At 39.2% G+C, this 17083-nt stretch overlaps 1 protein-coding gene across 2 annotated transcripts in view; it reads left to right on the top strand.

Annotated features, from left to right (window-relative positions):
- C4H4orf50 (chromosome 4 C4orf50 homolog) overlaps positions 1-17083 on the top strand; it is an 83053-nt gene that overhangs the window by 28158 nt on the left and 37812 nt on the right. Inside the window, exons 13-14 of one of the 2 annotated variants that reach the window (XM_040556150.1) lie at positions 5795-6037; positions 7206-7614. In XM_040556150.1, coding sequence (XP_040412084.1) covers positions 5795-6037; positions 7206-7457 — 495 coding nt within the window. In that variant the 3' untranslated portion in view covers positions 7458-7614. Of the gene's footprint in view, positions 1-5794; positions 6038-7151; positions 7615-17083 lie in introns of both variants that reach the window. The other variant, XM_040556149.1, reaches the window with a different exon arrangement.

Raw genomic sequence — 17083 nt, 5'->3', positions numbered from 1 at the left:
ATGGCACTCAGCACAGTGCTGTGGCTGGTGTTCACGGGCCCAATGTCAGACACAAAACATGTGGCCAATCTCTGTTTCAGTCCTTTGGTTAGCTCCCATTTCTCACATCTGAGAGGCAATTTGTGGAAAGAATGTAAGAAGCACTTTTGTAATCTTTTAAATGCTGATTATTATTTATTTTTTTTTCAGTTGGAAGGGACCTGTTCTCATCTTTGTTTTCTTGTTGTTATAGGATTAATTTATGGACATTATTAACAGTTACTGCTTCTCTGCAATTTCCAATGAAAACTACACAGGGCAGCTTTCATCAGCTTATGATAGATATGCATGCTCACTGGACAGCTGACAAAAAGGACTGGGACTGGGCTTTGCAACAGCTGGTTTACTTAGATTGGTAACAGTGGGAAGGAAGAGAAGATGCTTCAGATAACTAATAGGAAATGTGAAAGAGAAGCTTCCATTTTTTTCTGAAATTGGGTGTCTACTTGTGGTTTATGAAATAGGCTTTACCCACTCTGACTAGCTTGAATATGAGGCTGTGTCCATGCTGCTTTTGATATATTGCAGAACCACAAAGAGGAGCAAGAGAGCTTGACTCACCCTTCACATGAGCTAATCCCAGCCTGTGCAGCTGTGTGGTATTTTTAGGCCTTTTCTCTCTTTTCAGGGTGCACATGGAGAAACAGGAGTATGTTCAATTTTTTCCTGCAGATGTCTGAGCCAACCAGTCCTGGTTTTATGTCAACAGTCTCTGTCATGATGACTGATGGCTGTAATGGATAATGCTGCTGTACTCATTCACTTCGATTTCTCTTGCACTGGAAGCCTTTGACTTGATGATGTATTTTTTATATTCTTCCAGCAGTGGATATGAAACCATTGCGGCTGTTTCTCAGATCTGAGAGGGAATTTGTGCAAGGAATGTAAGGATAAATGGTAGTGCTTTTTATTGCTTTTCATGGAGTCATCTTAAACCTCATGTATGGAAAGCTCCAAGTAGAGAATGTGTCCAGTGGAGTGAAGTATTTGTTTTACAGAATAAGGAATAAATGTGCAGAACAGTGTAGCTTTATTGTCTTTGCATTAAAGTAGAACAATGCTTTGTTGGTTTTTTTTGTTTGTTTTATTTTGTTTTTTTCTCTGCACATTTCTTTGCAAGAAAGCACTTACTGCTTTCCTGTGAATCATATTTGAAGGAAACAGGCCAGAAATAACATTCTCTCATCGTAAAATGATTTGTGTGTTGCTGTTAAGATCAGAAGCTTTTCTGACACTGAGGATGAGATACATTTCATGTCTGATATCTGTACTTCAGACAGTTACATCTGTGGTAGTTTCTCTTCTTCTTTCATTGTTAGTAAAGAGAAAGAGGTACTGACAAGGAGTTACCCTGCTCATTTTAGGTATCTGCTTTAGATAACTTGAAAAGAGTCTAAGAAGTGGCTTTCTCTCCATTGTCACAGGGGTCAGCAAGAGATGTACTTTAGTCAGGTGAGTCCCACTCTTAGAGTAGAAAAACAGTTTAACTCTGGGGTTTCAGTCTTTTGGGGACAGTGCTGATCAAGACCAAGGGACCTTTCCAGACAAAGTTTTTCACAGGAAGAGGCTTCTTTTTCTAACGTTATAGAGAATATGACCTGAATCAATTGGAATTCCAAGGAGATGGAAGAACAAAGCTGGTGGTTGTTGTTTAGTCATTTTTTCAAAAGAACAGTAAAATTCATTGTGAGATATGTTGTTTTTGACCTTCAGGAAAAAATTATTAAAAATACTGAAGAGTATAAAATATGGATTAAAAACACTTAAGGGCAGCCTGTCCTTTCCAGAGAAATAACCGATAAAGCAGTTCAACTATTATGTAAATTAATGTTCTTAGAGAGGGACTCTCAAGAATTTTTGGTAGCTGAGGAGTTAGTACATACTCAAGTCTAGTGCCATTTAAAAGTAAAATTGTATTTGTCTGACAAAGATTTAGACCTGTTTTCTGACTGCATACATAAAAGAGATATTTTAGCAATGGGTTTTGCTCTAGTACATAGGAAACGGTGGGAGTTTGTCTAGAACAGTAAATGCAAGGAGACTAATAGCCGTGATTAAAAAGAAATAAAATAACTTTGAAAATGAACCCTCCTCATAAATACCAGAATTTATATTAAGTTAAAATATTCAATTAAAATTATCCAGAGGAATTAAAACTTTTTATTCTTATCTATGAAACCATTATCTTTTCATTTTTGTAATGGGGGAAAGGGTAGTATTTTTTGGTTTTAATATTCATCCTTTCAAGAACTTGAAGGGTAAACTTGCATGCTGCCAATTTTGGTGGAATATCACAATACTGTCATTTCTACCTAGGTGGGGGAATTTGTGGAAACTTTACAGGAAAGTAAAAACAAACATCAAAGGAAAATAGAACTAACACTGTAAAAAGGTAAAGTGTGATAATTAGGTAATGGATGAAATACACATTGAGACAAAACGCAGGAATTTTTGTGTTCATGAATAAAAATGTACTCAGCTCTGGTGAGGCCGCACCTCGAGTACCATGTTCAGCTTTGGGCCCCTCACTACAAGAAGGACATTGAGGCCTTGGAACATGTCTGGAGAAGGGCTACAAAACTGGTGAAGGGCCTGGAACACAAGTCCTATGAGGAACAGCTGAGGGAACGGGGGTTGTTTAGTCTGCAGAAAAGGAGGCTCAGGGGAGACCTTACTGCTCTACAACTACCTGAAAGGAAGGTGTGGGGAGCTGGGAGTTGGCCTCTTCTCGCAGATAACTAGTGATAGGACTAGAGGGAATGGCCTCAAGCTGCAATAGGAGATGTTCAGGTTGGAAATTAGGAGACATTTCTTCTCAGAACGAGCAATCAGGCATTGGAACAGGTTGCCCAGGGAGGTGGTGGAGTCACCATCTCTGGGGGAATTTAAGGAAAGGTTGGACGTGGTGCTTAGGGACATGGTTTAGTGGGAGATACTGGTGGTAGGATGATGGTTGAACCAGATGATCTTGAAGGTCTTTTCCAATGCTAATGATTCTATGATTCTATTGAAAATGCTGGGCCGCATCTGTAGTGCTATTGAAAATCTGACTTTTAGTGTTTCACAAAGTCTTATGAAATGCTGAAGAACTGTGTTTTGGGAAGAATCATACCAGCTTTCATATATAGCCCAAACCACTCACCAGTGTTTACATTAACTCACATTTCTGCTGAGCTTTGCTATATCGGCTGCAGCAGAATTGAGTAATCCTGGAACTCAAAAAAGTTGGTGGGTTGAATAGTTGAAGGAAATAGAAGAAAAGACCCTTCGATGACTTTTTTTTTCTTTTTTTTTTTTTCCCTAGCAATATCTACCAGTATCCCAGCTTTGATTTGGTGCTGTTTTTTTCCTGGTAGCTTTGCCAGCAATCCTGTCTACCGAGGAAGACAGTGATTTGCCTTTGCACGGGTCATTGAACTCCAGAACTTGTGCTGCTCCTGCTGATTCTCATCTATCACTAGGGATGCCTCTAACTGTGCTTCCTGCAGTGAGGAAATTCTCATCAAATAATTTTAGATCCAATCTCTTCATGCCTCAGAACATTTCAGGGCTGCCCTTTGTAACCCCTCCATCGCTTTCAGCCAGGCAGCATTTTTTTGTGAGTGCTGGAGACAGTCACTGTTTTCATAACCTTGGTTAGAAACCAAGGACTTCGGAAGCTGCCTTTGGCTTCAGTGTTTATAGGCAACCATCCAAATGTACAGCTTTTGCTTTCCAACTTATCTATGGCTGTGGTACTAGGATATGATTGGGTATTCATACCACCTTATCTAAATAAACACTATCCAGATCACAGACACCCTGTTATCAGCATGGAGAAAGCAAGTCCCCTAGGGAGGAACACCCATCTAAATTATGTGTCCAAAGTTGTTCCATATGAGTGCTCCTTCAGTTCCCGGATGTCACTGTCTTGTTCCCTGCTCAGCCTGAAGTAAATGAGCCAGGTGGTAGCCGCCACCAAGGAGCAGTCGGTGTCTCAGCTGGCCGAACATGTTTGAGTTGGGTATGTTAATGGGACCAATGGCCAGAATTCAGCAGTGTTGGTTCCCACCTCTCATGATGGGGAGCCAAGAACAGAAGGAGGAATGGGATCAAAGTCAGTGTCCATCACTCGTGTATATCATTCACATTCTATCACATCTTGGGGATGTGATATCCTGGGGATATTATTATTATCCTGGTGTATTATCCTGGGGAAAGGTCTTTCCTGCAGCACAGTGGTGGAGACAGACAGGCATGTCCCACCCTCCTGACCCTATGGGCTGACTCTCAGCATGTTGGTGTATTTAAGAATTATAAGATTCATACTCCAAGACCAACAGCTTTGAGGGTTTCTTTGCAAGCAGGAGATAAGAGCGATGACCTTTCTCAGGTGAGGCTAGGTTGTACCCTGCAGGGATTCAGGCTCTAAAGGCTACGGACAGTACAGCACAATTGATATCTGTGTGCTCTCTCCCTGGCCTTGGAGCTGCTCTTGAAGTGCTTGCACGTTTCTCAGAAAGCTCCATGGTGATCACTACTGCAAGATGGTGAAACTTCTTTCCTCAGCAATGGCAACAGTTCACACACCATACACAGTCCTTTAAGCTGTCATAGCATTTTAGTTTGGTGGATCAGCTTGTCAATAAATGCTCATCTTTTTTGGGGGGGTACTCACATCAGAGTAATCTTACAACACTACAACATTTCAGAACCCTTTGTGGTTTTTTTTTCCGTGAACACAAGTGATGTAGCTAATGCTCATTAAAGATATACAGAGGAAAAACAAAGCATTGTTTTAAGTAAAATGTGTTTTATCTTAAATAACAATTTCTGATCTGGGATATTTATAGTATTTTCATTTCTGGAGCTTTTACAAGAGGACTAATTACAATGAGGTGATAACTTCATTGCCTAAGCAGATGTTTTAATTTTGGAAATAATTAAAACAACAACAAAAGGCTGAAAAATTTGCTAACGATCTTAAATTCGTTGTGCAACTGCAAGAAAAAAATGTAGCATTAATCCTGTTGCTTTAATAAATTTGTATTTGGATGATGAAATGCTACTGCCCTGTGGTAGTCATTTATTTTCAGTGAGATCTTCCTGTTTCCAACTATTATGAAAATGTGCATAATTAAACAAGCTGCATTTCTCTCTAAATGTAGCTTCAGTTCAGTGAAAAGGATATTCAGGAGGGATAATCTGAAAGCTTTGTTGTGGTGTTAGTCAATCTGGTCATGCAATGAAATCAATTCAATTAGGAAAAATTTAATTCAGAATATGGGAGTCTGTGGAAGAGTTTTTGCAGTTGAACTAATATACTCTAAAAATCCGTAATGCTGAACTGTCTTGAGCATTCTTAGGTAGACAAACCTGAATTTGTCGTGGAGTGAGAGAATATGCAAAAGAAATGCAAATTTTGAGATTCTTCAAGAGGAAACATGCAATCATGCAATCAAAAAACTACCTTATTCATTTATTTATTTTTAATAGTTTCTCTTAATATCCATATGCAAATTTGGAATTTTTAGTTCTTGGAGAAAAATTGAGAGATGTAGGATTCCATTTTAAATGGATACAAGAATGTTTCATAGTTAAAATAATTGGTAAACTAACTTTTTTCTTATTTCAGTAAATATAACTTCTTTACATTTAATTCCTATGAATGTTTACTGTGATGAATTAATCTAAGCAGATTCTACTAATTCAAAATACACAGTGTTGGAAAACTTCATCTACTATGAATTTCCAAAAATGGTACTTTTTCTTGCAGCTGCTGCCTTCTTCCACAGACATTTCGGAGGCTAGTGGACAGTCAAAGGATCAGGAGACATATGTCAGAGTGAACGGGATGACAGGGTCAAAACCTGCAAACTCTCTACGAGAGGTGGATGGCATCCGCAGTTCTCACATCATTCCAAATGTGTATGCCAGTTCTCCTATAAAATTAAGAAGTCCAGAGAAGATCATAGCCTCGCATCGGGAACTAAGACAAAACCATTGCAAAAATTGCCAGGTCAGTAAAATTTTTTCATCATTTTTAGTTTTTTGAAATCTACTTTTCTTGGCAGTCCTTTTTCAGATCACATAAATATTTGAATGATCGTTTCCAGAGATGCACATTTTATTGTTAGTTTAAACAAGCTGAAGATAACATGTACTTAATGTTTTTCATTATGCTTTTTCTTCCCTATTGTTTAAGAATGGCTTGGGGCATGTAAAACAATTAAAAGTTGTTGTTTTAATCATGGTATACTCTTGGCGAGATTGTCTCTGAAAATTGTTGGATTATTTTTTTTTTTTTGAAGTAGTTATCATGTTGATCCTGTCCTACCTTTTTTTTTTCCCCCTCCATTTTGTTTTTTTTTAGTGATCCAATTATTCCTATGCCCTGAAGCTCTTTATAGTAATTTCCATTAACTGCAGGAATCCTGTTAAGACCAGAGTTGATCAATTGAAATTGCATTTGTGACAGTCTGCTGCTAACCTAAACTTGCAGGAGATTTCACCCTTTCTAAGACAACATAACCTCTCCATAATTTTATAGAAACAAAATTTAAATATGCAATTACCCGAGCCACTTAGCTAGTGTAGTTACAAATATTGATCTAATGAATTTTCTTTATAATCTCAGTTTAAAATAAAAGGAATAAAACAAACAAAAACATTGTTTTTGCTTTTGACAAGAATAATTGAAAAAAAAATCATGCAAGATACTGATGTCTCTTTGTAGTTAAGAAACTAGAACAAAATGTTGACTCAGAATTCTGATAACATATGGAATCCTTAAATTATTTATTCCGGGGGTTTATGTGATAATTCAAGCTGCTTTCGCGGTCATCTTCTTTATCACAGTCATATATAAAAATGATTGGTAAAAATATTGTAATAGAGGAGAATTAGTAGAGAAAGCAAACTGCAAACGGCTCTTTGATGGCCCTGATCTTTGTTAATTCATGGATTATTTATATATATATATGTATATATATATATATATATATATATATATACACACCATGTGTGCTTTAATTAAATCCCAGGGAGAGCATGACACAGACCTACTGTACAATTAAATGGGAAGCAATGGCTGAAATCAGCCACAATGCCCAGGGTGACCTGTTTCCATATAGGGTGCAGAAACACACTGGGACATCCAAGGTTTTCTTCTCTTCGTTCCTCCTCAGATACCTTCAGCTGATCCCTCCGATGCGAACCTGACAGGTGACCGCAACCTGCCCGTGATCCAGGAGGAAACCCCTTGGCCTCCGCTCTCAAAGATGAAGGAGACACTGGAGCCTTCAGAGCATGGTGCTTCCTGGGCCATGAAAGGGAGGGACCGCTTGTCCAAACGGGATGATGTATTTTGGGGTCAAATAGGAAATCAGCATGCAGGTGCTATTCCCCAGAGAATGAAACAAAAATGTCATTACGAATAATGTGTGGCTCTCTAGAGATAAAACAGATGGCTCAACCTCAGCTACCGCAGCAAAAAGCTATTTGTCAGACGTGTTGTCAGCAAGTAATAAAGGTTGAAATCCTATGGGGAGAAATCAGCTGCACGGGAAAGAATATAAACCTCAGAAATAAAACCAGGTAAAGCATCTTAGCAATGTGATTTTATTTTTTTATTTTTTTGTACATACATTTTCTATGTATGTATAAAAAGACATAATTTTATAAAACAAAAATATTTTACTAGTTAGCATGGCCTAGCAACTTGTTTGAGATGACTGCAAAATTGCATAACTGCATACCACCTGTTTATGATTTACTTTTCCTTTAGCTGAGACTGTGAAACAATCTATTAAATCACTTTTGCTTTTATGGATAATCCATTTCTTCAGCTTGCAGTGGCAAGTTCTGAAAAAATGTCTGGCTTCTGAGATGTTGTGCCATGGGCTTCCTAAAATCACATTTTACAGAAATTTGAGGGTAATGTTGCTGGTGGTGTTTCCTTAATGTCTCAGGATTTTTCTTCTTTCTTACCTTTATAAACTGACCTACAGCCAGATACTCAATGTGTTCCTGTAGTTGGTAGTATATGTAAATTATCCTCCTTCAATTGTTACCTTTAAGCTCCTTATTCAAGCTGCAGTTTAACTTGAGTAGCTTTTCTGGACTTGTTTCAGAGCACTTCTTTAGGTGACTGCTTGGACATCGTGAGTACAGTAACTTCAGCGTTCCAGGGGTGGATGCGGTGCTGCCAAACCCCTGTCCCTGCAGTAAGCAGAAGTGCCAAGCCAGCTGTGCTAGCACAGCTGTAACACTGCTTCCTTGCCACCCTGAATCACAAACAGATGTGGTCTGCTCTGTGTGACCCTCTGATGGATCCTGGGGTAGTGGGAAGGAGGAGGAAGGAGGTGTGTGCGCAGCTAGCTGCATGTGTGACCGACACTGCTCGAGTTGGGGAAGTTTAACCGAGCGTGTTTGTAAATTCTCCAGGACACTGAAGTGTCATTCATGTTGGGATCCTACTAGCATTAATACTTTTGGAAACCCTCCATTATTCAAATCTCAGAGCTATCTTTATGTTTAAGCACTGTTACAAGAAAAGGGCATTTTTAACACACTTAATTTTTAATATGTGGCATTGTTCTGCACTCTTTCTCTGCCTTCATTGATTACCCCCCAGTTGGTTCATAGTACGTTGCTGCTTTACTTGATGCTGCTCTTTGGAAAGCAGAAACGAAATGAGTGGTTTTGAAGAAATACTAATGCATATGTTCACGCTTTACGGTGCGAAACCCATCTTCGTTTGCTCAGTAACATAGCAGTGCAATTGCTTACAGCAGTAACTGAATTGGTCTTCATCCAACACCTCTTTAGAAAATACACACCAGATGCCACAGGAAATAGCCTCTGGAATTGATGTTTTGAAGCACTGTGTAAGCAGAGGAGACACCTGTGAGGATCCAAAATCTGGAAGTCTGCTCTCATGTGTCTTCCTGTTCTTCCTGATGCTGGCCAGCAGTTCTGAAAACATAGCTGACACCCTACCAACAGCTGTTTTGTTTAACACTAAGAGATTTTGATGGGGAAAAACACTTATAAATATTTGACACGGTAACATTCATATTGATAAAATGATGCTTTAAGAATCAGCACTTAACGAAAACTATTTTGGAACTTTTTCATGCTGACAGTAAATTACAGGGCCTGGTAGTTCAGGTGGGAAGTCACATCATACGTGAAGTGTGTTAGTAATAAGGGTATTAATAATAATACCATATGACAGTAAGATAGTAGCCTGTTATCATTGATACCATAGTATCGTACCACAAAATTAAGCCTTTCTTGGTCCAGTCCCTTTCTATAAAAGGCAACTGTGGTTTAACTATCATGCTTCATTTTACAGCTAATTAGGTTATTTGGCCCCATTTTTCCTCCCTTGGGAATTAATGATTTCCTGAACAAGGGCTGCAGACACACACAGTATTAGGTAGGGAACAGACACTTGCAAACCATGTACTGCCTAAGTCCACTTTGACTTAAACAATTCTGCAGGCAAACAAATTCTCTGCTGGCACTTTGTATCTTTGTTTTGAAAGTCATAGATTTTAACTAAAATCCTGTAGCCCTCTGCGTTTTTAATTCTTTAAGAAATTAATTCTTCCTACTACAAAAAGTTGTGTAAATATGTGCAGATATCACAGTTATCATCTGTCTAATTATTTCAGTTGCTTTTTATTTCTCTTAAGTAAAAATGGAAAATTTTAGATACTGCAGTGGAGGAGTGCTAATAATTTAACAGTGATCAGCTTGCAGTGCTGCCTGCAATAGCACTAGAAAATATGGGTCACCTAAAGGCTTTCTGTTTTAAACTTCTGTCCTACTCCATTTCATTCCACCACTGAATGGGCAAATGAGAAATGATGATCAGATTATGCCAAATAATTATGTGCTAATTGATGTACAAGATTAGATGATGCTTTACACCAGCAAACAAGGTCCTTCAAATTCTTTAAACATTGTCATTTATAGAAACCAGCTCCAAGACCTACACTGGCAGGCCAGATGGTTCGTATATTGGTGTCCTGCCAAGCTGAGGTCCTTTGGGAGTCTGAGTATGCTGAGGGACTCAGACAGAATAATTAATATTGCCCCTTATTCTGTAAATGATTTTTTTTTTTAAATTGAGGGTGAATGGTAGCAGTGTGCTTAAAGAATGTATCTGAACAGTTGACTTGTGTTGAATTATCTGCTCTTTGGTGTCCAAGGAACATCCAATTCAAAAGATCTTGATGGGATGATCAGAACACTTGGAAGGAAGCAGGACATCAGTGTTTCCTCACTCACAGAGGCTGTTTCCCATTCAGACTCTTCCACTTACAAAGAACTGGTTAGAAACATCACAAAACTATTTGCTAGGATCAATAGTTCGCATCAAATGAATGCCTGTTAAATATGTTCAGGCAATATTCACGCTGTTGTTTTTTCTGTGCTTGAACTCCCCAGTACTAAAGTAAAAATGTTGTATTTTAGCAGCAAGGTCCTTTTTTTTCTCTCTAGTGTTAACAGAAATATCATTTAGAAATAGCATACGAACGGAATACATGGCAATTGTGCATATTTAGTGCTTTTTAAAGGCTGTGTGAAAGATAAACTTTAAACAAGAAAACCATGGTGTACCTGAGGCAACAAATGCACTGCAGAGTAGTTTGCACATGCACTGGGGGAGGGAGTGGGATCTGAAAATCAAAAACCACCAGAAGGAATAGCTGTTTTCCTGTGAAAGCTGTAAAATATAAAAATAATAATAATAAAAATCTTCCAGTACTGAACAAGCAGTTTTATGTAGTCAAAGGAAGCTACAAATTCTCCTGCATTCTTGCATTATCTTTTTTTGCTTTCATCTGGTAGGAACGGTCATAAACAGGAACATAAAGCTAGTTTTGTGTTCAGATGAAAAGAAACAGAACACCTACAATGACAGATCATGTGTATATTAAGGAAGTTGTCTTTAGTCAATGCAGTTCCTGTATTAGACTGATTCTTCTATTCTTCTTATTTTTCAGGAAAGTAGTGTGCATAATATTGAAAAAGAAAAATAATAACCTGTCTTATGTTTTGTCTTCATTCACCTATCTTATCCAGTCTTGCCTGAACTTGCGTCGTGAATTCTTGATAGTTAAAGTCAGTTGACAGTTACATATTAGGAATATCTAAACCAGACATAGTTTGGTCAGAATCAATAGCAGCAGGATGTGGAAGGAATGTGGTCTGTGTCCCCCCTTTGAGAATGTGAGTGAGTGCACTGGAGAAAGGCCTGGGAGGTACTGGAAACTCAGGAAGACCACAAAGCTTGGTGTGTTCAATGTAAATGATGCCACTGTTCACTGTTCAAACCACAAGGTTTCCTTGGAGATTAAATATTTGTAGAAAATGGAGAGGGATTGCTCTGGAAGCCTACCACTCTCCATCTACTATGAAAAACTTTATGTGCAGAGGAGGTTTGGGGATCAGATCTGAGGCTCAGCCTACGATGACAGTCCCATGCTCAGGACTGACATTGGTGTGGGTCAGGACAAAAATGAGTTGCCAATGATTAAATTTTCTGTAGTCCTTAATAAATCATGTTTATATTTTTTTGGGTGGCAATTCTGATGTGCAAGAGCACTAATATCTTTTTAGTCTTTTCATCTATCCCTTAAGCTGATGAATATTAAAGCTGCTTATTAAAACCAGATAATGCATGGAAGGCTTCTGCAGTGCAGACCTTTCTCTTAAGGCCTGATTAAACCAAGAAACTCACAGATCTAATTGTGCAACTATATTCTTAGCAGGTCAGCCAGCTGGTAGCTCTGACTTAAGCCCGTCATTCTCTCAGCAGTTTTTTCTTTAGAATAAAGAGGGCAGGAGGGGCTATGGAAGAAAGCTAAATATTTCAGAAACCTTGGCCAGAACACTTAGGAGTATTGTCCGTGGCCTCAATCTTATCAGTCAGGATAATGGGGAGCCATAAAATAATGTGTTAATTTACATATGTATGAAATATTTATGTATATTTTTATACTTATGTATGTATAAATGCAGGGGATAGGCATAAATGAAGGTGAGATACAATAATAGGGAGAAATCACTTTCTGCAGATATTTCTCTATTTCTTTTTCTTTTTTTTTTTTCCTCTCCCCTTTGGGAGTCAATAATAGAAGTGGGGAAATAGACTGAAATTTTTATTTTAAAGACTGAATTTAAACCTTAACTTAAGACTATGCAGTGGGAGTTCTGGTTGTACCTTGACTCTGCTGCAAGTTAAAATGCAGGTGCATCTCAATCTACCATCGGTTTCCCAAATACTTTAGTTTCCATGGGAAGGAAACTTGTATGTGTGCTCCACTGCAAGCCCACGTGTAGATGACAGTGGGACCAGGCCAGTGGGAGACACTTGTCCTGTAGCAGTTTAGATGTCCCTCATCTCCTTTGGCCTCGATGCTGCTGAAAGAGGGGAATGAAAAAGGATCAGTGTCTGTATAAAATACTCCCAAAACTCTGTCTTTTTTAATGTGCATAAACTATTGAACCTTTGCTCCTGTACTGGAAACTAGACTGACTTGCACCCTTGTTAAAGATCTTTTGAACTCTGGTAAAGGAGCTAGAGGATCTTGTTACAGATGATGGGTCAGGTTCAGCACTGTGCTGCAGCAGCTCTGTTTCAGTCTGGTGACAGAGACCAGCTGTAAGCCTGGCTTCTCAGGCATTGAGGTCAAACATCCATGGAAAGAATGAAAAATTTTCCCTCTCCGCTTTTTTTTTTTTTTTTTTTTTATGGTGGGCTACAGGGAACATTCAGTTGACAGTTAATCAGAAATGAAGATGTTTTGTTTTCTGCCTAGCCACTGCAGCTTGGTCATGGTGCAGAACATGGAGCAGAGTTAAGGGGAATTTCAGCACAGGATTCCTTGAAGCTCCTTTGGGTTGGACTTATACTAGTTGTATTTGGGCAAGAGAAGCTTTGAACGCTGTGGCCTCTCAGCATATGGCTGTCTGGCAAAGCCTTCTTGAAACTGGGAGCTCCTTGAGTGCATTGTCATTTTTTTGGAAATGGTTCCAGGTCTGAAAGTCGTGAGCAATTCCTTCTCACTCTTAGCGAAAGCCGCAGCTAGGAAGGGAGAATGTGGCCGTCCAGTGTTGCCTTCCCTTGCCCCCACCATCTGCTGGGAGCTGCCTCTCTGCTTCCCCATCTGTGGGCAGGAGACTCTGTCTCTCAGCAGCCACATCTTTGTTTCCAGCTGGCTGCAGACAGTCTCTTCTGCTGAGTGGGCTTTAAAATCTGGGGGTGAGGCTGCCTTTGGCAGCACCTGGGGGCTCTGGTGGTTTACAACTCTGATTGGAGTGTTCCCTGGGGGACATGGAGCTGTTCCTGGCTCTCAGAGCAGCAGATCTGTGGGAGAAACCCCAATCTAGCATTTGGCTGCTGTGTGGACAGCAAGGGGTTTAGACTGGGATTTTCACTGACTTTTGGATGTGGACAGACAATTGACTCAGCATTTCCTGGTTGTTTTCAGGCGACGTGACATCTTCACCATGCTACAGATGTAAGCTCTTTGTTGCCTCTCATTTCATTCATCTGAAATTTATTTGTCTTCTGAAAAACGGCAGAACTTGCAAAGGGAAGAGGGTACAGTGTGTCCTCTCCAGAGCAAGGCTAGCCTATACTTAGGTTACTTCTCCTGAGGTTTAAGAGTTATGTGGGTTTGAATCCCTTTAGCCTTAATGAGGCTGATGAACACAGGTGAATTTCATGTAATCCACTGTATAACTTAAATCAGATTTTTGTCTAAAGGTAAAGCCTCTTGCACACATTTTGCATTTTGAGTGAAGTGGTTCCTAGGCTGAACAGCACTCATTTGCTTTTCTGTGAAGACTTTATCACAGAGATGCCTCACTATGAACCCCAAACAAGTTTAGGACAGCTCAGCCAACACTGAGGACCGTCATAGCAGCGAATGTTAGATAGCTGTCTCCGAAGCAGGAAATTTGTTATCATCTGTTTAGGAACTAAGCTTGAATTCTGCGTGATTCATGATCTAGGGATTCCCAGTCCAAGGAATAGGATTCCTTGGACCAAGTGTAAGTCTGACTTAGTCTCCTGGGGCCCCTAATAGTCCTGAACAAAAATCGGCACTTGGTCTGCAGGACAGGATTCATCTCACCATAATGTAGATCTAAAACAGGGATTATGATCCATACTCTAGAGCTGTCTTTTCAACTCACTGAATATAAAAATGAACTGAGGAGGACTACCTCAGATGTGAGATCTACACTGCGGGAGAATGGGAAGGTGATTTCCACCCGAAGTACTTCAGCACTAAATACAATCAAGGTTATATGTGACTTGCTGTGGTGAGCTGGCAGCGCCTAGCAGGACAAGGAGCTGAAATCCTCCTCCTGCATCCTACGCAACTGCTCTGAACACTGGACTAGCCTTCTTGTAAGAGATAATTGCCATTAACACTTGGGAACCTTCGCTTTTTTGATGTTCTCTATCTTTTTTTAATGTTCAGCCTGAGGACTTTTCCTTTGTACTCATTCCTTGGATTAACTATGTAGTTTTGTCTTTATTTATAGTCTTCAGCTCTTTTGGATTCAATGTGAGACATTTAGGTAACAGATGATACGTATATTAAATAGGAAAATAAAATGTGTATGTAGATCTGAGGCCTTATTGACCTGACATAATTTCTCTTGAGGCCACAGGAGATCAGAGACAACATTCATCAAGTGAGGCATTGAGCATATGCCAGGTCTCGTGCTAATACTCAGGAGCTTTTGCATAATAATAAGCTGAATTCACTGGTCTTTATCTGTGAACTGCTCTTTACTTCTGTGTACTTCCCCTTGAACAGCATAAAATAGAACAATGTAGAAGAGAGGGCAACAACTTATAAAATGGTGTATTCAGATGGGTGGATTCGGACTGGTCTGTGGTGAGTTTTCTTCAGTGGAATAATAACTGCAGTCACTGCCATTCTTCTGGGAAATGACACAGCCACATGTGTTTCCTTCAGAAGGCTTCTGACCTCTGTGTTCTTCTCTTTAATTTCTGTGTCCTAAGTAAGGTAATATTAAAAGAAATCCTTGATTGTATGCTTCCTTGGGAGCTTTAAAGAGTGTAAAGGAGGGAAGTGGTTTCTGCTGCTTCTAAATTAAAAGCAATTGCTCAAACTCCTGGAAGTCTCTGGAAGATGACATATCTGCTAACAACAACTGCAGCTCCGTGCACTGGCAAACTGGGTGCTGGAGAAAGAATAATGTGATTGTCAAGACACATCCTTCAGTTTAATAAACCATTTTTGAGAAGAAGGCTCTGCCTCAGTTTAATAGCGCTCCTTGGAAAAAAAATTCTAAACTCTAGCATGAAAGTAAACACTCTTTTCTTTTAAAATAAACACCCTTTTATTTCTTCTGCAGTAGGTTAAACCTGTTATAATGGTTTATGAATAAGAAAAATATTATTAGCATTATTAGGAGTAATGACCTCTGTTGCGGATGTGATCCTTTTTGAATTTATAAACATGCATATTTTATTTCCTAAACTAGATTTTCCCTCAGAAGAGGTTGTCTTGTCTGTAAGACTTAATTGTAATGTCATGTTGTATGTCCTATTATGAATTACTACCTTTGAGCTCCCGGTTAAACAGATGTTGTAGCAATATATTGCTTTGTGCATCTCACCTAGGCACTGTGGCAGCTTAACATCAGGGGCTGCTTCCTGCTCCAAAACAATTGTTTTGGGGCTGATTACCAAGTCATAGTGTTGTACAAAATGTCTGAATCTGCTTGTCAATCTGTTCCTTGGATTATCAGTGGAAGGAACTGTATTTCCATCTGTATACTTCACATTGGGACCCCAATGCATCAGGATCTCCCTTTGTTCCTTGACAGAGTTTGTATTACTCCCCCAGTAAGAGTCTCTGGCATGTTTTCCCTTGGCAGAGCTGCCATCGTACCCCCAGCCACTGCAAAACTCACATCCATCTATCCATTGACACTCTGAAAGAGATTAAAACATCACACAAACCTCAGGCCCTGGAAGGTGCACTGGTACCCTGATCACTTTCACCCTCTTGGTGCTGTTCTTGTGATTTCTGAAGCTCTGAGATCCTTGGTATTTTATTTTATTTTTTCAACTGCTGCAGCTAAACTGTGTTATCTGTTGATGACCATGCCATTAAAAAAAAAGCAACTTCTAATTTATAGGCCCACCTGATAGACCTGTGACACAAGTTGAACTCATGCTCAGTAATTAATGTGAAATAAAAGGTATAGTGTTACATGGCCCAGATAGATTAGATGCTCTGTATCTGTCATTTAGCCACAGCTGATAAGTTTTACATCCTCATAAAAGAAAGTACCTGTGCTGCTGTGTTTTTTCAGGTTAAAGAAAGAAATCATGTTATAATCAAGTATATAAGCAGAGCATCTATAACTCAATAGGATAAGAGATAAACATCTGTAAGTATAATCAGAAATTTATGGGAGGATATGCTGAAATAAATATGTTTTTTTGCCACGTAAAATGTTACGGATTTTTTTCAGAGCTATTAGAAGGAATTAGGTGTACAGATTTCATTGCCTTTCTACTGTAGTTGGTAACTAATTCCTCTTAACCCTTTGAAAATATCCCCTAATTTATTGAATTTGATTATACATGCTTGTACATATTTATGTAGGACCAAAGATGAGGATTCTTGGTGATTTCTATGTTGTACTTTTATTCAGTGCAAACTTCCATATGAAATATTTACACATGGGGGTGTATAAATAAGAGTAGATGAAAAACCTCTTGATTGTTTCGCTGGGACTTTGTAGCATTCACTTTTGTAAAGCTAAGCAAGCAATAGGGGTGTTGAAAAGGCATTTAGTCACACTGGGCGTCAAGAAGCAGCTGCAGAGTTGACTGCTCTGCCACAGGAACAATGTAGTCCTCATTCATTCACATGTTGGGTTTACGTGGAACCCAGAGATCTTATATGAATGTTCTCATTGCGAAGGTCACTCTTTTTCTCCCTCTTTTTGTCTGAAAAGATCAATATCTCATCAAGAAACCCTTCAATATGGA

The sequence above is a fragment of the Cygnus olor genome, chromosome 4 (genome assembly GCF_009769625.2).
Source record: "Cygnus olor isolate bCygOlo1 chromosome 4, bCygOlo1.pri.v2, whole genome shotgun sequence".
NCBI lineage: Eukaryota > Metazoa > Chordata > Aves > Anseriformes > Anatidae > Cygnus > Cygnus olor.
This window is presented reverse-complemented; position numbering and strand designations above follow the sequence as displayed.